General features: G+C 37.7%; 1 protein-coding gene across 1 annotated transcript in view; it reads right to left on the reverse strand.

The window, feature by feature from the left end:
- The window catches only part of CNTNAP2 (contactin associated protein 2), a 1,332,959-nt gene that overhangs the window by 713,206 nt on the left and 596,859 nt on the right, over nt 1–22,894 (reverse strand). Inside the window, exon 11 of the mRNA XM_054726631.1 lies at nt 20,698–20,804. Coding sequence (XP_054582606.1) covers nt 20,698–20,804 — 107 coding nt within the window. The remainder of the gene's footprint in view (nt 1–20,697; nt 20,805–22,894) is intronic.

The following is a 22,894-nucleotide window of genomic DNA, read 5'->3' on the forward strand; positions in this document are numbered from 1 at the left end:
CCAAGTGAGTTTGTTTAGTTTAGAAACACTATGAACACATAAAAAATATGCACTACATGATACTAGGTCTTGAATGAAACTCATTAACTTACTATTAGAAACTTACTAAATTACTTCCTAGTTTTATTACAAAAAGAAAAAAAAAGGTTGCTTAAAGGATAATTAGATTTTTTATTACAAAAGGAACCAGCTTAAAGAAGACAGAACCCCCTTTTTAAAGAAACATAGAATTAAATAGTGAAACCATGACTCCGAGTTCTTGGTACTGGTGTCCTTCTTAAATAGTGTATGAAGATCAGAACAAAGGGAGAAAGTGCTAGGTAGGGTTCAGAGAAGTGCCAGGTTGGTATTCCTGATGTATAAAAACGGTACCCAGAGGGTGAAACACTAAAAAGGATGTGAGTGCTCTGTATGCACAGCCAGCTGCTCACCATCTAAATGCTCTGGATTTACCACAATGAGAAACAAGACTTCTATTGTTTTTAATGTTTAAGTCTTGATTGTGCTACAGGAACACTTATGACACTTAAACATGTTAGAAATTCAGTGCTGCCATAAAACAAAATTTACAAACACTAATATCATCAGATGTTAATCTAGTGCATCTTTTGTAAAATGCATGGTTATTATATTATATTAACTTATGAATCAACAATTCAAAATTTATAGGTGTTACTTAAAAACTGTTCATCAAACCTTTGGAAAATTTCATCTCTTTATGTGTTGGCATCAGTTGTAGTTTTATTTTTGGGAACATTTAATTTCCCTGACACTATATGTAGTTATCTCAAACACATGTCTGATGTTAAATACAAAGATTCTGGCATGAATGTTAAAAAACATAAGCTCTCCTATCGTTCACCTGTCCACCATCCCTATGGCTGCCTTGTGAGGATCCCAGGAGACTTCCTTTCCTAAGTCCCATGGACAGTATGTTCTGCAGTGACCTGCTTCCTGACCTCGTCCTGAACCCTGATTAAGATGAGGTGACTGAAACTCTTGATCACAAGGGAATGGAGGCCCATGTGGCTAGTAACTGAAAATATATTGCAAGACTCAAGTAAAACAGACTGTAAATGTGCTCTTTAAAAGGACACTAACTAACGAGTATTGGCTCTCAGTCAGGTGAACTTGAAGTCTATCTTGGGAAGGAAAGAGTTAGAATAAGTAAAACTCCAGAGAGGCTCAGTCTCCTGGTGGGATGGAGAGAACAGAAGGAACATTTTGTCTACACAAATTGCACAAATTGGTATGAGTCATCTGCTTTGGAATTTTCCAGTAAGCTCATTAAAATGAAGATTTCCTGAGCCTATTACAGATTGTATGAATCAGAGCCTTAGGATGATGCCCTGGAATCTGTTCTTTATAGATTTATTCAGATGATTCTGAAATGAACTAAAATTTAAGTATCAGGGGTTTAGAGAAAACAAACGCAAACCTAGATGGACATAAAACTGATGAACTGATTGGTGGTCTTTGAGTTAAGTGACTGTAGCCCAAACAGTTCTTCCCTGCAGGTCCCAGAAGTACCTAGGAATTAACCGCCAGGTGAAGCAATCTGCAGAGAAAACCCTGGGACACATTCCATGCAGCACAAAGGGATTAAACCTTACATTAATGGCTGACTTTACAAGCAAGGAAGCGAGGAGCAGGAGAATTATTCTGCCCAGAAATTTCTTTCACGGGGAATCCAGCCTTTCCTTTTACAGCTAGGTATATACCAGCTTAAAGTGTAACTGATGGGCCAACAGTTCTTTTGAGACCCAATTTCAATGTCCAACAGTTCCTTATGTGTACATGTCAGCACTGACATTTCAGTTCTGGATGGTGGACAACTGGTGGTAATGCAGGTCCTGTCACCATAACCATTATTGCTTGTCTCATTTTCAGTTCTTATAAGTGTATTTCTAAGAGCACATGATCTCACTCATCTAGGGGAAATAATGAACAACATAGACTGATGAACAAGAACAGACCCAGAAACAAGGAGGCATGGATTAGACTGTCGGGCCTCGGGGGGAGGGTAGGGAAGGGTGGGGATAAAGGGAGAGATCAACCAAAGGACTTGTGTGCAGACATATGAGCCCAACCAGTGGTTAAGGACAATAGGGGGGTGGGGGCATGTGTGGGGAGGGGGGTGGGATGGAAATGGGGGGACGAGGACAAATATGTGATACCTTAATCAATAAAGAAATTAAAAAAAAAGAAAAAAAAATAAAATAAAAATAAAAATGCCATAATTACTTCCAAAAAAACAAAACAAAACAAAACAAAACAAAAAAAAAGTGTAACTGATGGGAAACGTGATGGTGACTGAATCCACTCATATCGAAGAATTTCCAAATAAGGGACTGATGGCAGGCAGACCTTCTTTTTTGGGATACAGATGAGAGAGGAAAAGTCATGATGAAGAGAAGGGACAGAGAAAGAAAAGAATGAAAGTTTAGAACAAATCCAGCTGCTTTCCTTCATGCAAAAGTCCTACAAGTAAGTAGTTCGGGGAGTGTCAGGCTAGGCAAGCATGGAACTCTCATTTCATTCTGTAATGAGCATTTGTTGAGTGGGCATTAGTCCTTATTTGGTAGAAGTCAAGTAAGACTTTTTTAATATTAAGAAGCAAATATCCGGTAACTTTGTAATTCTGTTTTGTTGACAGGGTGTGTACAGCAGTCTGTGGGAGAACAGAAACTGGGGTTCTAAATCAGATTTGGGATGACAGGATGTTCTCTGACATAAATGAGAGGTAAGTTGAATACCAAAGAACCCATCAGAGTAATTAACCAGAAGAGGAGGAATTGCGTTTGTGTAAAACATTCTAACGTCCTCCACATGCCTGGAGAAGGGAGAGGGGTGCCAGTGAAACTACAGGGAGACAGACAGGACATAGATCATGCAATATTTTGGGACATTAACTTATTCGAATGTTTTATGGCAACATTGGAGATTTATTAAAGGGTTTTAACCTGAGAACTGATGGCCTCAGATTCTGAGTTTTGAGATTTCAGTCCCGCAGATGTGTGAAGGATCAACTGAAGGCTTTCAAATCAGGGCCGGGTGGTCCTTAGAGTGACACAAAAGTGGGGAGAGCCTGAGCTGAGATGTAGCCCTGGAAGGGAAGGTGCGATACAAATGATACTCCAGACACAGAATATGTTGAACTTGGAAAGTGATGAGATATGGGGGTTTTAGGCCAAAGGCTTCAGTGACCAGGTTGGTAATGGGCCATTTAACTTTATAGGTAATACAGGAGGAAAGGCAGGTCTGGATGGAATGGAGGAAAATATATGTTGATTTTCAAAATGCTGAGTTTGTTATAGGGACATAATATGTAGGCTATTGAGATGTTCCTGCAGATTCCCATTGTGTGCCAGTCACTGTCTCCTAGGCAATTTAGTGAAGGAAACTTCACTATTTAATGAAATTGAAGACATGGTTAGGGGAAGTAAGGGGTAGCATGTAGGTGAGAAGGAAGGCCAAAGGATAGGTTAGGAGCATTACTATTTCAGGATGAGGCCAAAAGATTTTGACTAAAAAACAATGGCTTTAATCAACCTGGATTGAAATGAAGAACTTGCAGAGTTGTAGGAAAAAAAAAAAAAGAAAACTGCTACAAGGAGAGGGAACTTATATAACATATAAATTTGCCATTTATATTACTTAACACCAATTTGCCAATATGGAGGTCGCCGCTGGGAGCAGATTCGGTGAAGTAGGGAAGATGGGAACCATGGTGAGGGTTGGCTGGCTTTGGAAGGGGACAGCAAAGAAGGACAGCTTCTGCAGATTGGCTGCATCTATGAGAAATGGTGAGAGAGTCCTAGGCTTTACACATATGCACTCCTCATTCTTACCCTCTCCATGCCCCTGCTTTGTAATTTCTGACATTTCTTACTTCCTTTCACTCACTTGACTTATGTTCGTCTTCAAGCACTAATGTTAGCTATCTGATGCTCTCCTGAGATGAAGTTGAGAGAGAGAGAGAGAGAGAGAGACAGAGAGACAGAGAGTGAGAGAGAACATGGAGTCCCTGGCATCCAGGGAAGAAAGATCCATGATGACACCAATGGCTACCACTTTTGAGGACCCACACTATACCTGCTAAGGAGCATCCACTTCCCATACACTTTAAGTTCTTTTTAAAAAACTAACTAAACAAAGCACTTTGCCAGTTGAGTATTACTATTTTTCTTATATAGGAAGTGGGAAATGAGGCTTGAAAGGTTAAGTCACCACCTTGAATCACACAGACAGTAAGTGAGAGAGTTGCGCTAGAATTTCAGTATGTCTTACTCTGTAATCTACTCTTTTTTTAAAACATCTCAGGAAGGAAGGAAAAGTTGAACAGCAGGAAAGTTCAAAGAGTCAAGAATCAATGTGGTCCTACACATTTGTCTCTGCTAGAGCCAGCGCAAAACTCTGAATTGTAAGAACAAAGACAGTGGCCAGGGGCCACTGGGTTTCATTTCCTGAAACCCAACTTGATATCATCTGGTCAGACAAGTCACAACTTTAAGGAAAAATATCCAATCAATATTTTAAATATGCCATTTTTGAAAGGTAGAGGAGTTGAATATTAGCCACTGGAAGAACATGTCGATGCTTAGAAAGCTGAAGGACATGAGGCTTTCATTCTGTTCTCTTTTGCTGAAAAGTCTTAGAATGACCCCAATGCCTGGCTATGCCATCTTCTATAGCTATCATATTGACTATTTTTATTACAAAGAGAGGAAGGTTTAACCAGAAGGCTCATGACAGTTCCTTAGGTAAGAACTAGTATAGTCCTATATTATCTTTTATCATCGTTCCCCCTTGACTGCTGAATAAGAGCTGATTGAGTTAACTGTCATGAAGCTTATTCTGGACAACAGGAAAGAAACAAGTGTCCCTTTACAATGTCCAATATGAGCCTATTTGACTGATCTTTCTGGAACTACACTAGTTCCATTTGTTAATTCAGACTTTCCTCAGAAGCAGAGCAGGGAAGAGGTGGGAATGATTCTGACATGAAAAAGCTTCTACTAAGTGTTTTATGTCTTTTATGACACACAACTCTACAGGTTGCAAAATAATTTAGACTAGTTGGGACTACAGTGTTTTAGGGTTATTTGCTAGGTGATCTACAGCATTTTGTTAAAACAAAGATGTTGGAAAACAGAGAAAGTAAACTTGAGGAAATGGATACATTCACTACATTTAAATAAATCTCTTTGCTGTTTTGCCTTGTTTCTGTCCCTTAAATCCTCCTAGATTTACAATTGAGTGTTGATAATTGCTGAAAACAGCAATGAATTTTGCAGAATAATTGGCTCTATTTGAAGACACACATTTCAATGTGCATACTACATGGTAATAAATAGATTTTTCCATGCAGCTTCTGAAAACCATTCTCATTATTTTTAGTCACATATCATGTATATGTGTGCGTGTGGCAACATTTCATAGTTTGAAGGTCCTTTATAGTTTTGAAAAGTTACAAAATAATAGAATTAATTGCTTTGAATTTAGTCATTTTGTAACGGGAAAATATTGATTTCTTTCCCAACACCTTTAATTTCTAATGGAGCTTGAAATTAACTTTAGGTTTTAATTCTATTTTATTCTGGGTTTGTACATCAGGGCCATTCATAATGTCAGGACAGTGCTGAGAGAACCATTTCTGAGCCAGAGCTCAGTGAGCTGTGCAGCACTCTGGTCTCCATCCTTCATAGAGGGGAGGAAAGGATGCATGGGAAGGTATATCGCATTAGTATTTTAAGAACGAGTGATCAAGTAAAAAAAGTTAGCTTGTAAAAAGTCAGCCCTGATCACTTGTGGTAGTTTGCATCAGTGTATGTGTGTGTGTGTGTGTGTGTGTGTGTGTGTGTGTGTGTGTGTGTGAGAGAGAGAGAGAGAGAGAGAGAGACAGAGAGAGAAGAGAGAGAGAGAGAGAAAGGGAGCATATGAATCCACATTTAACCAGATCCGAAATGGCCAAAGGAACAAAGGACAGAGTTCCACTAATCAAAAATGCCTTGAAAATGGGCTGTTCTGATTCATAAGGTCCACCAATTATATATTCAAGTGGCATATGCATACACAATTATAACGATGTAAATATATCACAAATACAAGCTACACATTGTAAAATAATTTAAATACAGTCTGTCTTTGAGATTTCCAATGTTCTGTAATGATTTTATGTTGCCTATACAAAATGTAGTGATTGTAATAACTTCATGCTGAGACCCCTTGGAGGCCTACACATGCCCATAACTAAGTGAGCACCCCTCTTTCTCTCCGAGGCTCCCTAACTTGCTTTCACAGCAGCTGTGCTCAAGCTGATGACATCTGGGGAGTATAATGCTATGAACTATGGGGCATGGCTCCTCTACTATACCTTCCAATAGAAAATCAACTTTTCAAGGCTGTGTCTTAAAACAATCTCCATGTTCTAGGAATTTTCAAGGCTCTAAGAGTTGAAAAGGTGTTGCCAGAAGGGAGACAGTGCAGCAAAATACACATTTCACAGAGGAGACAGGGCATGAAGGGTTTGAAATTCCAACTCTGCCATGGACTTTGGACATCAGTGTTTAAATCTGTAAAATAGAATAATATCATCTTCCTTAACGTTCAATTGTGATGATTCCATGAGATCGTGAATGTAAAATTCAATACTTAACATGCTTCCTTCTTTGTTGACATTGGTGTTCCTTCAACTCACAATGCATGTTCAAAATTAAAAAGTTACCCAATAGATACTGACTACTAGGTTTTGTTTAAAAAAATATATATGGGGATAGTTGCCTACAAAATTTACATTCAGGGGGAAAAACTGTACAAAACATTTTGGGGAGAGAAAACAGAAATCATACTGATAATAATTGCTGTGGAAATAAGACAAAATGAGTAATCACTTTAAGCTAGAGGGATTAGAGGAAATTTCACAAAATAGCACAAAATAGAAAGAGACCCTACAGAGTACAACATTCAAATGTGGTAAAAATGAGGAGGAGAGCATTCTGGAATGGATTTTGGGGGATGATGTAAGCAAAACTGGGGAGGTAGGAAAGCATGAGGGGACATGTGGAAATACATATAAGAATGGATGTGATCATGCGCAGTGGTAGTTTGCACTCTTATGTGCACTAAAAACTCAGAATGGGATTATATTTGGAAATACTCTTTGTAGACATAATTAGTTAAGAAGATTCATTCTGGAGTAGTATGGGACCTATATCCAATAACTAGTGTCTGTATATGAGAAATGAGAGGGAGATTCAGACACACAGATACAGAGACATACAGGGAAGAAGGCCATGTGAAGACAGAGGCAGAGATTGGAGGGTTAAGACTATAGCAGCCAAGGAAAAACAAAGACTGCTGGCCACTGCCAGAGGCAAAGAAAAAGCAATGGGGAATTCTACTCTAGAGACTTCAGAGGGAGCATGACCCTGCCTCCAGGACTTTGAGACAATACATTCCTATTGTTTTAAGCCCTCAGTTTGTGGTCATTTTTTAAGGCAACCCTAGGAAACTGATACACATATCATCCCATCTCTTGAAGTCATTTATCAAGAAAAGCACCAAAGATACCACTCCTTCAACTATTTACTGACACTTTTCTGGTTGGGAGTAAATTAGAGTCTTTTCCTCTTGGTTCACCAGAAGATTTCAGTGGCAGTGAGTTCTGTTCATATAGAAGCCTCCTTTTTGTACTATTTTTGATAGAGCGTAATTTGGCGTAGAGAAATTATTACGGGCCAATTATCAGGGACATTTATAATAATAAAAGGGTAATATGCTAATTAGACCTGATGTCCTTCCTGACAAAACAGGGACCTGAGGGAAGCCAGCCCTGGTCTTGGGTACCTGCGGCCGGCCAGAGGAAGCAAGCTTGGGTCCCAGGTACCAGAAGGAAGCGGTGCCACAAGCCAGGAGAAGAAAGGCCTATTCTTCACATGAAATTCGTGCATTGGGCCTCTTAGTATCATATAAAAGGAAATCTATTCTGTTACACAGAAGCAAGAGGGATTTTATTATAAAATGCTGTATCCCATAGAGGAATCCTCCATGTGTAGGCAGAGGACTTTGTATGTTCAGAGCCTGGTAAACATGTCTGTACAGCTGTTTGGGAGGTATGATATGTATGTGTGGGTCCACATCCATGCATGTAGGCACTATTCCAGTTCAGTTGCTTAAATTTCATTTAATACTTACCAGGCGCTGAGAAATGATCCAGGCACTTGTGTCCAGGGATGAAAAAGACACAAGTGTCTAAAGAACCTCAGTTACCTTAAGTGTAAGGTGTTGGTGATGACCTAGACCAGTGGTTCTCAACCTTTCTAATGCCGCGACCCTTTAATACAGTTCCTCATGTTGTGGTGACCCCCAACCATAAAATTATTTTCGTTGCTACTTCATAACTGTAATTTTGCTACTGTTATGAATCGTAATGTGAATATCTGTGTTTTCTGATGGTCTTAGGGTCTACAGCAGCAGTTCTTAACCTGTGGGTCACAAACCACAGGTTGAGAACTGCTAGCAGGGTCGCCTAAGACCATCGGAAAACACAGATATTTACATTACAATTCATAACAGTAGTAAAATTACAGTTATGAAGTAGCAACGAAAATAATTTTATGGTTGGGGGTCACCACAACATGAACTGTATTAAAGGGTCACAGCATTAGAAAGGTTGAGAACCACTGACCTAGACAAAGGCTAGTATGAAGGATGCCTCAGTAAGTGTGTAATATTTGACTTGATTTCTAGTTAAGATCTTTCTAGTAGTTAAGATTATAGGTGACTTGCAAGAAACCTTACTGGTATACTTCTGTATTAATACATGCTTTTGTCTGAGATAAGTTTGAGTAACTGATTTATAATATCTTATTATTTCTTAAGAATGGGATTTCTTCTTCATAAGGAAGAGAGTCAATGTCAGTGATGGATCATAGAGCCTTTCATTCATGTCCTGAACTTTATCCAAAAACTACTCCAAAGGAAGCAAAACGCCAGCAACTCCTACTTACTGCCATTTGTTTTTGTTGTTTTTAAATCTTGCTCTGGTTTTGTCTAGGAAAAAAAAAAAAAAAAAAAAGCTCTTCTTTTGACTTCATTAAAGAATGCTTTTTGGCCTTAAGTATAAGTTTAAACCTAAGACTAACTTTAAAAGTAAATAAATTTATATTTCATCTAAACTGCATTCACATGAGCTCTAGGGCTGTTTGAAATATGCAGAAATCCCTCTATCCATCCACAGGTCATACTGTAGAAAGCAAGGAAGTCAGAAAGTCTAGTATAATTAGCCTTGCAGTTCAAAGCTAGTCCTTGTCTTCCCACCCGCTCCACCAAGTCCCCTTGCATATTCTCTCCACACACCACCCTTCCCCAACGTCTTCCCCCTATGAGAGCATGTAATCATATACTGGGGGAGATAATTGGCACAAAATTCAGATACCATACTCTTAATATGCTATTATATCAATAACTATTTTAAAATATCTACTAAACTGTTCCTCCTCAAACTTCATATATTTATTCTTATTTTTTAAAGCCTATGGACAGAAAGCCCATCTCCCCAATCATCAAAGTTCTTATTTGTTGTACTTTTGAAAAACAAAAAGTTCCCTGAGATGCAAAATGACTCTACTCTGAGTCTTCATTTAAAAGCACAGTGGGAACACAGTTTCCTTAAACTAATCAATAGAGGCACTGTTGGAATCTAAATGATCCCAGCATGAAAATTACAGTTTGTGCAGATTAAATGTGTTTTTGTGATTGCCACATGTGAAATTGATGTTAATCAAGTGTCAAAGTGAAGCCATACCTGGGCGAAGAACCACATCTGATAGAATTTAGAGCCCCTTATTCATTTATCGCATCTTAAGATAGGTAGTACATGGGAAGCATGGAGTATGACAAGTAGGAAAAAGAATTTCCATTTTAAGTGCAAACTAAAATCCTAATTCAATGTCTTTTAGGATTTTAATATAGTAAATAAACTACTTGGTCTTTAAACAAATATGTTTCTATTGTGTAAAATCTTTCAACATTGAATCTATATATATAAAGAGTGTAGGGAAATGTTTTCTCTTAATAAATTTCCATGATTACTAATAGCGATTCAAATACTTCTCAATAAATTTGTCTTCCATATTATTTCTGACCGAGAAAAATGTATCTGATTCTGTATCTTTGTTTCTATTTCCAAAATGTGTGGTAAACCCCCAAAGTAGTTTTGGGTGTAGAAATGAAGCTAAGTGAGAATGACCTCTATCCAGTGGAGCTGTGGCAATGTCACTGAGGCAAAGAAAAAGTTGAAAGACAGGGCCGATGCCACATTTTATCTCATATTAGTGGAAAGTATGTTCTGAGCGGTGAATGCAGTGTCCATGAGAAGAGAAGGAGGATTCCTTCTGTATTCACCATACTTTGACCATCACTGATTCACTGACTCTGCTTTCTCTCCCAGTACCTGCCCCACTTCTACACCCAGTAGCTCTGGTTTCCCCAGTAGGTGCCATCATCACACAGTAGATGCTCCCACTACTCACTAGGAAGCAAGTAAAACTGCCTCCAGTTCCCACCTGCCTTCCTTAAAGGCATCCAAGGTTCAGATCCAAGGCTTCTCTCTCAGAATTGCAAGGGGACAAGACTGTCTCCATTCCTGATAACCTCTTTCCTGTGGAAGTCCAGGACACTCTTATTCTCTCATAAGTCAGTTTGATTTAAATAATTATATAAGGGCAGGGGGAAAAAGAATCCTTTTGGACAGTGAATTAACAAAGCTTGTTCCATTCACGAAGCTTCAGGTAGTTTGGGAACTTCAGAATGATCAACCTGGCCCCACAAAATGCAGGCTTTATTATTTCAGAAAGTCTAGATCTATGTCACTAAAACCATTAAGGAGGCTTAATATGCTCACATTTTCTGAGTAGGAATATGCTTTACATTGGATACTTGAATGTTCTCTAAGAGGGGAAACTCACTGACAGATAGCCATATGGTAGAAAACACACATAGGGTTTTCTAGAGTCTGAATTCTTTGTTGGATGAATGAAAGGAAATAATTTCTCTGTCCAAGGCCAAATGCTTAGAGGTGTTTCTTTTATCCAATCTAATCAGATAGCTTCACTTGGCCTTATCCATCATAGCGGAAGTTGATCACAGACTTGGCAAGTAAGACATGTTTAATTGATGTCTCAGTAGACTTAGATAATGGCAAAGAGTATTATTGGGACATTTTGATGCCTGCTAATGAGTAATGACAGCGATTTTGCATGTGCCAATATCATCTGGCATTTGGTGCTGGCATCTGTGATGGCAAGAAAGGTCTTTCAAGTGCAGAGGAGGCAGATTTTGTTGGTAGGAACCACCATGGCACCTTGGGGACAAAATTATATGATGAGACCAAGGAACTGAAAGCCATTGAATATCTTTCTCATTTCACTTGAAAGTAAGACCATATTTTTTAGTCAAATCCCTATACATTTATAGAACTTCACTTATACTTGACTAAGTGAAAAGATTTTCAAATAAAATATTTAACTAAAATTTAAAGCAGTCAGCTGTCAGGACACCCAAAAAGTGAACCAGCAAAATTTTCTTGGAAACTATTGGACTTGTTTGTAAAATGCTTGCTTTTGGATGCATTCACCATCTAGACCAAATACAACAGTCTAAGTGGATTTTTGCTCTTGGATTTTGGCTTCTGCACATCTTTTCCTGTTAGTCCTATTCTGAATTACCAACCAAATAAGACTCTTAAGCTTTAGGGTTTTCAGTTCTTCCTTGAAACCTTTCCCAACCATCTTGGTTCATATTGTTCTCTCTTTCTAGTTATACTGGTCTTTATAACAGTTTGGCACATAAACATCAATTGCTTTCTGCTAATACGTTACTGTGTCCTGACTTTCCTGCTTCTTTTTTTTAACTGCCTTGTCTACATTATAAGGAAGAGGGACTCTTATCTGTATTTCTGTATCCACACAGCATGCTGCATACAAAGGAGTCATATATATACTATTATTGAATGAAGCTGTAACCATCTTTGAATTGGAGACAACCCTATACACCAAGCTTGTAAAGTTAAAGACTTGAAATAGCCATAGTGACCAATGTCAATATAAAAGCAAAAAAAAAAAAAAAAAGGAGAAACACGCTAATTTTAACTTGAATTTTTTCTTGGTTTTGAAAAGATACAAATGTCTCTAAAGTTTCCTTCTGTATCTTCTAAGTAAACAGGCCTCTTCTCATATCACCTTTCCCCTAACTGAACTTAGCAAAGGTCCAGAAATTAGTGTTTTCTATTCCTTCTCTTTGCTCTGAACCTTGGATGAGACAGTCCCTGGGATTCGAGCTACAGGGGAGTTTAATGAATAATGTCAGCTCCCTTAAGACCTAGCCTCTGAGAAGTTCATAGGAGCATAGCTCCTTTCTCAGGCAGGTTGATTGTTAATATGCATTTGCACACCAACCTTTTGCAAAGGCCCTTATTCAGAGAGAAAGCTATATTTTTGAAACTATTGAAAGAGTCTTTGTAAAACTGAAATTAAATCCTTTCTATGAGTAATCTTAGCTATCTGTCCAAAGCAAGGCATGAAAGAAGGGATTAATTTGAACACTGGGCTGCCTTGGGAAGGGAAAGGTCTTTGGCTGTGCTTCTCTAAATGACCTGCACTATTTTAATCCATTGTAATTTATTTGCTTGTGGCTGGTAGATAGAATGGCCTCTGATTCCTCTCCCAACATTTCTACTCAGGTAGTACTTCCTCATTCCTTTCCATCTTATTCTACAGTGGGTGTCAGGTGAACATGTCAGTGAAAGACTCACTTTTTTTTTTTTTTTTTTTTGTAAATAATTGCGATTTCAGAAAGTGACACTTCTAGTCCTTTCCCTCTTTCCCCGAATGCCTCAGCTCTGATAAGAAAGTGAACTTTCCATCTGGAGGATATATACAACCAAACAAGGCTTATTATTATTTGAATTGTACCTATTCTATTAAAAATTGCACTCTCTACCCAATCCCCTGCCGATGCTGCATCCTCCTCTCTCTGATATCGCCCTGTCCATCTGATCAGGAGAAAATCCCAGAAATAAACAAGTACTCTGACAACAGAATCTGAAAAGATAAAAGAATTGCTTAGAATTGCAAAGAATTTGTGATAGTACATTAAGGTTTTTCCATGTAATTACATTTATAAATATTTTGTGAGCATGAAAAGTTTCAACCCAGACTGTAAAAGGTAAGCATGTGTTACAATTTACCCTCAGTTCACAATCCCAATGAAGCAGAGATATGAAAAGGAGTTATGATTGTAAGAACTGTTAATGAAATGATATACTTCTTTGGAACACTACATCCTAGTATTCCTGTCCTCTTCCTTTCTCTACACTATATTCCTGCTCTTATCTCACATGCAGAGTGGAGTCAGATATCAATATATCACTGAGTGTCTAAAACATAAGTAAGTGATATAAACTCAGTGCATCATAGCCACTTTTGAATGACAAGGACACACTGAGCATGTGAAGTAGGTCATGGCTTATGAATAGAATGGGAGGATGAAAAGGAGGTAAATGTAAAAGAATTTGGTAATTGTTCACTTGATAACAAAGAAGCATGATCTGGGTACCCAATGCCATGTCTAGATTAGAAAGAGCAGATTCACCCTGTGCAGCTAAATCAGCTGGCATAGCCATTATTTTTGCAAATAAAGCCTTTTATCTTTTCAGTGAGTATTGGCTTAAATATTGAGGAACCCTCAGCTCTGTTCTGTAAGCATTACCCAGTGCTTAGTATCCTTAAGCTACTTATAATCAGACAAAAAAATTATTTGCCTGCCTGTTATTAAAGACTTAGTGATGCCCTGGCCAGTGTGCTCAATGGTCAGAGCATCAGCCTGCACACCAAAAGGTCACAGGTTTGATTCGTAGCATACACCTCAGTTACAGTTTTGCTCCCTGCCCCCAGTTGGGGCACTTATGGGAGGCAACCAGTCAATGTGTCTCCCTCACATTGATGTTTCTCTCTCTCTCTCTCTCTCTCTCTCTCTCTCCCTCCCTCCCTCCCTCCCTCCCTCCCTCCCTCACTCCATCCATCCCTTCTACTCTCTCTGAAAAGCAATGGAAAAAATATCCTCAGGTGAGGATTAACAACATCAACAAAAAGACTTAGTGGTACAATAAAAGTTACAAAAAGATATAGGATGTTTTCGAATTTACAAAACATTTTATGAGACAACTAGAGGCCCGGTACATGAAAATGCGTGCACTTGGTGGTGGTGGGGATGTCCCTCAGCCAGGACTGCAAGTCCGGGAACCCTCAGGGGATGTCTGATTGGTGGCTTACATACATATATATATATATATATATATATATATATATATATATATATGTATGTATGTATATGTATATACATGTATATATGAAATCTGTTTTAGAATAGCTCATACAGAATCAGCTAGCACAGTAGTGACTATGCTCTATTACCTAAGATGTCATTTTTTTATTGCAATCTACTTTGCCACTATTATTATAAATTTCCATAAATTACTTTAATGAATGGTGTCTTAACATGGCACCGTGTTTTCCCCAACTATTATTTGGAATGTGTAGGCTTATTTGCCGATATTCTGAATCCCTCTATATGATGCCTTATAATGTTATAGCTCTTGGGATTGCCCCTGCTGGTATTATTATCACTACCCTCTCTGCCTTTCACTAATCCATCTTTGATTCTCTACCCTCCTTTTTCTGTTTTATTTTTTTCTCCTTTAGCTTCACTCTCTCTTCATAACTTCACTATCAGCAAAAATTTGTGTAAATGGTATTGATGTTTTAAAAAGTGTTGATACTCTACATTCACTGCCCTTCATTCTGTGCATATTCACTGAGCACATACTCTATGCTGGGGAGGAGAGTGCTATGGGGACAAAGTGGGGATAAAGCACTCTGGGGATACAGAAAGTAGCACTGTCCCTCTCAGATATGAAAGTCCAGTGAGGATGAAGTTACATTATTAAATAATCACAACAATTAAATGAAAAATCACAACCAGCACTAAGAGAAAGAAATATGTTTTAGAATAAGAGGATTTGACCTAATCACAGGGTTTTATGGAAAGCTTCCCTAAGGAGCTGACTACAGAGCTGAGGGATGAGGAGGAATATGCCAGATAAAGCAGAGAGAAAGAATGTGCACAGTCCTGTGGTGATGGCAGTGGCAGAGACAGGGAACAGTGCGAGGATGTAGGGCATGTATGGAAATCTTAAAGGAAGCCAGTAGGACTGGAGGGAAGAAATAGGAGAAATGTATAATAGAAGACCAGGTTAAAGACATAGCTGTAACAAGTGAGTCTTTAGAAGCCAGTTGAATTTATAGCTTACAGATGGAGTCCAATTCCATGAGGACATGATTCTATTCAATGACCACGTTTTAGGGAGGGAAGGGGTGGATAGCAATCCTTAAATTCCAAGTTATCTTCATTGATGCCTAAGTCTGTGGTAGCTCCAAATGGGTAGAGGTACCACACTTCCTAGTGCTAATAAATCTAGGTGATGATGCAGTAGGTTGCTACGACTACAAACAAGTAGGATTCATTTCTTTTTAAAAATTATGATCTGAAACATGTGAAATTACTTATGAGTATAATGGATTATACACAACATGGTGTGAGCTACTGAAATCCACTCACTTTCCTTGTGTGCAGTGATAAGATGCGGTGTAATTTATGGTTTGCAAATTTATAGATAGAGAATGTAGCTCCAGAATGTAGAAATTTATAGCTCCAGAATGTAGAATATTTTCCTTTTACATTTCAGTTTTCCTCTGACATTGGCTAGTAAAAAATTTAGTTTTGCATTTGTGGGCAACTGCAGTACCTGCTCCTTTTTAGTACTTCAAAATTCAGAAATCACATTTAATTTGAAAATTAAAAGAGATTTGTGTAGGCCTATTGAGTTGATCTCCTCTTACTACTTCTGGAAAGAGCCATGCCTATATATCTTGGCAAAGTGAGAATCTCTCCTTTAATAATAACATATCTGGACAAATATTTTCTCTCAGAATGAAGACCTGAAATTTAATAATTCTTATAAAGTTCTACCCCTAAACATTGCTTATATATATCAAATATCCTATTGCACTTGTAAAAATAGTCAAAAGTGTATATACTATTGAAGACATCCTGGAGATTTTTAGGGCAATTCCACATAAGGAATTAATATTATAGGTAAGGATGAATAAGGTCAAAGATAGATTCAGCAGCATGAGAAAAATATCTGCTAAGACCTGAGAGGAGACATAGTGTTTTAAAATTTAATTTATGTAAATTAGAGCCATAATTGTGAAGTGTAAGAAATACATGTGAAAAAAAGAGAAGATAATTAGATCCCAAAGAGCACTTAAAGTACTGGAAAATAAGTTTGGAGACCAACTGAAAAGTGTTTGTGCACACTGGAGGAAAAAGACTAGCTGCAAACATGGTTTTGCTCACAAGAAAGCATGTTTCAGATTGGCCAGCATGGATTAGGGGTCGAGCATCAATCTATAAACTAGGAGTTCATGGTTCTATCCCCAGTCAGGGCACATTGCCAGGTTGGGCTCGATTCCCAGTGTGGGGTATGTAGGAGGCAAATGATCACTGATTCTCTCTCATCATTGATGTTTATATCTCTCTCTCCCTCTCCCTTCCTCTCTGAAATCAATAAAAATATACTAAAAAAGAAAGAAAGCCATGTTCTTTAACATTTGGGAGAGTGAAGTAGAGACAAGTCAACATAACAAAACAAATAAACTTCCAACATGATCATTCTATTCTTTCTGTCATGATTTCATGTTCTGATATGCTGCTGGTCAGTTCTTAGAAATTCACTGAGAACAGACTGTCTACATAAGAAAAACTTTAAAGTAGAAAATGGCAACAATTTAATGTATTTACATTTTATCATAAACTAGTCTTTTTAGTTTTAGACAAGAAACCCAGGCTTTTCCTTTCCTGTGATCTGACCATCTCCGGGCACCTGCGGTTCCCCTGCGGGATATCCTCACCCGAAGGATGACTTCCTGACTGGGGTTTGTAAATGACACTCCTCTGAACCCTACAGGACTGTGTTTGGAAATAAACTGTCCATGTATAAACAGGCAAATAAACAAAAGGATATAGGTCTAGGACATATACAGATCACTTTTAATTCTCTTCAATTCCTCTGGGGAAAAAACAAAACCAAAATACTATGGGCACCAATCATTCACTTCAAGCCCAAATCTGCCATGGAAATGAGAGCAAACCATGATTAGCAGCATGAAATTAAATGACATAAAGTGTGATGTGGGTGATTATTGATATAGAAGTTGAGTGAAGGGATGATTATTCTGAAAGGAATGAAATGGCATACATGTGTTGAGACTCACATATGCTTAGACTCACCTCTGTGTCTTCCATAAGGCATCCCATTTAATCTCACAGTGGCTTTATGAGGGTGCTGTTCCTATACCCGTTTCACCCAGGAGATAACTGACACTCAAAGAGTTTATTTGTAACTCCAGGTTACAAGTAAGTAAGTGGCATAGCCAAGTTCAAGGTCAGGCAGTGTGACCTATCATAAAAGGGCTTCTAGGTTCCATCTTGGACTACAGCCTCAAGCATGGATGATCATGGGAACCGGACAAATAACTATCTCATCCTGCCCAAGCTTGGACCATGTAAAAAATGTGCTGAAATAGTAGCCTAATTGTAACATTGAAAACTCTATTGAATATTGAGTTATAATAAACTTCAGACTTGACTTAGCTGTTCTTTACCTCGTTAAAGGGGTACTATAAAATTAACATAACTCCTTTTCAAAAGGGATGCTTAGTCTTCTGCAGAAAATGAGGTGAACTATTTAATAACATTAACAAAGTTCAAGACCACAGAAGACAGAATAAGAGACTGGAAGTCTCAGCTCCCTGGCTTTTAGAACTGTAAGAGACCCCAGAAGCATTGGGTCAAGAGAGGAATAAAGGAAGTCCACGAAAAGTCAGGACTTACAAGGGCACACAGAATGGTCATCTCACAGCTAGCATGAAGCCGCTGTCTTTTCACTTCAATGCTCTTGCTATGAATGCAGTCGCCGACTAAGAAAAAATGCAAAATGTCTCAGTTTTTCTCTGAATGACATATATTATATATATTTTACACTGCTATTTACTGGGCCAGACATTCCCACCATTTGTTTTTTACTGGGCCAGCCATTCTGTGCCAAACTGAATGACATATATTATATATATATTTTTACATTGTTATTTACTGGTCCAGACATTCCCAACTTTTAACTAATCAACGGGAATAAGGAAGAGATAGTACTGCTCTTTCAGCTTAATAGGAAGCACTTACCCTTCAATAAACTACCAGGTATATATTTTTTTCTCACAACAAAATAATGGCCAGTCAACTCTTTATTGAATTATGCATTATGGTCTTTGAATCTCTATCTAGCACACAATGGATTTTCAAGATTTTAGCCTCATTTAAAGAAGACAATGAGGGATCAGGTTCAAATTGTTAAAATGCATGATTCTACTGTTCTAGATATAAAAATGGAACAAGGAAGAGTAGCAATGAGCAGCAGGATGGAGATAATTTTCCTTTTTTACATTTATAGCTTGCACTAGAGCCAAACCTAAGCACATGTAGGATGTTTCTAATACTTATAGTTATTGCTATTTTTTAAAACTCAACTATTCAACCAGTAGCATATTTTAACACTTTTAAATTAAAAAAAATTTAAATACCATTCTTTGCTATTTTAGCAGCTATAAAATATAATTTGCTTTTCAATTCAATACCAAAAGTGTTCCCTAAGATAGGAAACCCTTAAAACCACCACCAATTTTTTGCTCTTTTACTTTAGTGTTTCAATATTCAGAAACAAAGTTACTTATAGTTAAAGGTGGTATTTAAAGACAATACTATATTAATTAAACTGGTGGAGTAAAATAGTTTTATTAAAGTAATCTAATTCAAACTTATATAATGAGTATTATATCCTGAAATTGAACATTTGGTGTGATTGGAAATTTTAGTTATAACTCTTTTATTGTAACTAATTTCAATATCAGCTTTGTTCTTTGTACTTTCTCAATACCTATATATATATCAATATTTTTCAGATGATGAATTACTAAGTGTCTGTTTTTTATTATCTTGTATATCTTCCTATTATTGTTAATTTCTTAGTTCTTTTTATCTCTTGTTTTTAAATATCTTTCTAAACAAATTAATAAGTGCAATAAAATAAATTACAAATATTTTTCTTAGTTGAAGTCTCCCAATATATTCTGAACACACTTTCTGGCTGAATATGACTACAAATAATGATAGAAAAGGCGCAGAGAACTATATTGCATTTTTACTGTCCCCAGAACTTCACCCTGATCATATTTTGCTTCTTAAAAGTAAAAAGAAAGCAGTCTGTGTAAGAGGGTTTAAATATTAAATTTTTAGTCTTTCAGAATATTATATGATGACAGAGGAGACTGAATTTTTCTCTCTCCCTTTTTCCTGACACACACACACACACACACACACACACGACTTTCTTTCAACTATATTTTATGGTAAATCTGTTTTCAAAAGTGCTCTGTAAACAGCATGCATTTTTGGAATGTTTAGTATTACAATTATAGAGTTAATATTCCTTTAAAAATGTTCTTTGCATTATAAAACTTACCTTTTCAGGGTGAAGCTATTATATCAAACAAGGCTCTTCTGTGCTTTACTAGTCACCCTTGCATGTTATATTTTATTTTTAACTAGAGGTCCGGTGCACACATTCGTGTATTGGGGGGGGGGGTCTGGCTGGCCTGCCCCAATGGGGGCCAATGGGTGGGGTTGACCAGAAGGAGGGGCCACAGGCTGTTGGCTGGCTGGCCCCTCCCCCGATCAGGGTGCGGGGACAGATTGGGTACTAGGTCAGCCGGGGAGAGGGGCTGCAGGCAGTTGGCTGGCCGGCCCGGCCCCTGATTGCCCCCCCTCCAATCGGGGGCAGAGTCAGCCAGGGGAAGGGGCCATTGGAGGTTTGGGGGGCCGATCGGGGCCCCAATCGGGCCAGTTGGCAGCCGCAGTGTGCGTCACAGCAACTGGTCATTCTGATCTCTCTGCTTGTTCCATCCTTCAGGTCGCTTGGCTTTTATATATATAGATATTAAAAAATTCTCTCTTTTTGTTTTTATTTTAGATATACCACTTCAATGGGCTTCATTCCATTTTCTAACTTTTCTTTTTGAACTCTAAATCAATGTAGCCAAATAGTTGTGACAGACACGAGACAACCATTTCCAAGAAACTAAATGTTCAAATTACACTCTGTCTGCCTTTCTGATGAATTGATAAATGAGGATCCAGTCAGAGACATCACACTACCATAATTTTCCAATTTACCCAGATAGACATGGCTTGGGCACATTGAGTCAAATCCAAGATCAGCATTCCAATTTTAACTACATGTTTATAGATCATTAGAAATGTTCCTCTTTTTTTGAGTTGTTAGGCATGAAAAAATATATTTTGACAACCAGAATACTGTTCTGGAGAAACAACAACAAATTTGGGTTCTTCCGAATTGGGTGATTTAGTATGTGGATTAATTCAGGTTGCTGAGTTTTAAAGCACAGCTGAAGACCTAGGAATCTCATGTAGTACAAGTCCAAAGTGAGATGAATTGGCACTCACAGTTGTGGCAGGTGGCCCCACTGTATCCGGTCTCATCACAAGTGCATTTGAAGCTGTCCCATGTTTGTGAGCACTTCCCACCATGCTCACAGTGATTGGGCACACATCTGTCAGAGAAAGAGACAAACAGAAATAAACCAACAAAAAATGGGATTTATGAATGGCCAGATTCCAGGCTGTCTGGGCAATATATCATTACAATGCCGGTTTGCCTTACCAAGACAATTAATCCTTGTTAGTTTGAGCAGATTAATATGATTTGTGATGGAAAGTGCCAAGTGCACAAAAGATGATGTATTACAGGCCTGGTGTTTCCCACTTTTGAGTAAACAATAAAAATTAACAAACAGTTGAGAGATTCATTTGCATATCACAAATTCATTTTAGTTTTCTTTTGTACACACACACACAAAAACACTAGCTAAATTTCCTCCTGGTGAAAGATGGATTAGCCATCTTGGTTCCTGCCCTATTCTTTATAAAGGCCAATACCAAGTCAGAAAGGGGTAACACTGAGTTTTCCATAGCAATTTGAAGTTCTGAAATAATGCATGGCAAAGGCAATGAGAACATACCAGCCTGACAAGAAAATATTTGTCTTTCTTACCTTTTTCCCTATGCCCAGCTGGCTAATAGAAGCCACCTACTTAAAAAGGCAGCAAGCATAACATATGGGGTGAGGAGAAATGTAAGTTTGTATTCAAATCTTTGTCTATTTATTAGATGGGCAATCATGACTATGTAATTTCACCTTTTTGAATCACAATTATCTCATTTGAAAAATTGAGTAATCATACTTATCAAGGTTTAGAAATAACGTTCATAAACTAGATAATTACTAGGAAGGATAATAGAGGGCCAATAAATGAATGGGAGCTATGGATATCTGGACCATAGCTTTCAGGGCACAATTGCATAGCTTGCCTGTATCTTAGCAATAGTGAATGAAATTGAAATTTGTTTAGGAATACTTCTACTTCAATAGCACAAACTCTTTCCTTTGCTCTTATCTTTTTCATCAATTCCTCTCTCCAACTTCTCCACAAACTGATTCTTTATGATCCAGGTTAAGATGCTCACAAATAACAAAGGTATTAGTTGTTATGTGTTAGCATTCACAGGTCATTTCTGGATCTGAACAGAAAACTCTTTAGAATAGAAAAGTCCACCCAGAATAAAACAGCAGAATCTATGATAGTGGGTCACAGGTGGAGAGCCACCCTGCATGGAATTCCTGAATTATAATAAAGCCCTGTAAACTTCCTGCTGCAAAATAAGATGGGATGCGCTCAGATATAGCATTCTCCAGCCCTGTTCTTTTTTGAGTTACCATCAGCCAAGTCTAAAATAACTGTAGCAGAGCATGCCCCAGTTAGGCATGGAACCTCCAATTCTAATGTAGAAATGTTTTTCCTCTAAAATTCTTTGCAAACCTTTAGTCATGCAACAAACATGGCAAGTAGAAGATAAAAAACTTCAGGTCACTGCCTTTCAAAAGCTTACAACCCAGCAAAGTATATATATATCGAACACACAAAAACTAGAATATAAAGTGGCATAATGCAGGGATGGACAATGAAGTTTCACATGAGGGACCATATGTAGGTTTGAGGCACAAAAAAGGCTTTTAAATTGAGCCTCAATGAATGGGCAGGATTATGAGAGAAGAAAATGAGACGAAGAGCATTAATGGGGGAAAATAAAACATTCAAAGGCACAATATTGGATTATTATGAGAGACAGAAAATTCACTCCATAGTTATTTACTTATTCTCTCTTAAAACTCTTTTATTTATAAAATTTATTTTATTTGATAAATTTGATATTTCAACTTGTAAATTTAAGGTATACAGTATGTTACTTTGATATATTTATATAATGTAATAGGATTGCAGTTGAGGCAATATTTATCACATTACATCATTATAGTAAGTAAGAATGACTATATTCATTATATGTGCATTAAGTCTCTATGGCTTATTTACTACTCATTACAAGTTTGTACTCCTAAACACCATCAATCTTGTCCCTACCTTTCATCCCCTGGTAACCATCATTTTACTCTGTTTTTCTTTTATTATAGGTAGGATTTATTTTTTTAGATTTCACATATAAGTGATTTCATATAGTACTTGGCTTTCTCTGTCTGACTTATCTTACATTAGCATAATGTGCTCAAGGTCCAAATATGTTGTCT

Source organism: Eptesicus fuscus, chromosome 14 (assembly GCF_027574615.1).
Source record: "Eptesicus fuscus isolate TK198812 chromosome 14, DD_ASM_mEF_20220401, whole genome shotgun sequence".
Classification (NCBI taxonomy): domain Eukaryota; kingdom Metazoa; phylum Chordata; class Mammalia; order Chiroptera; family Vespertilionidae; genus Eptesicus; species Eptesicus fuscus.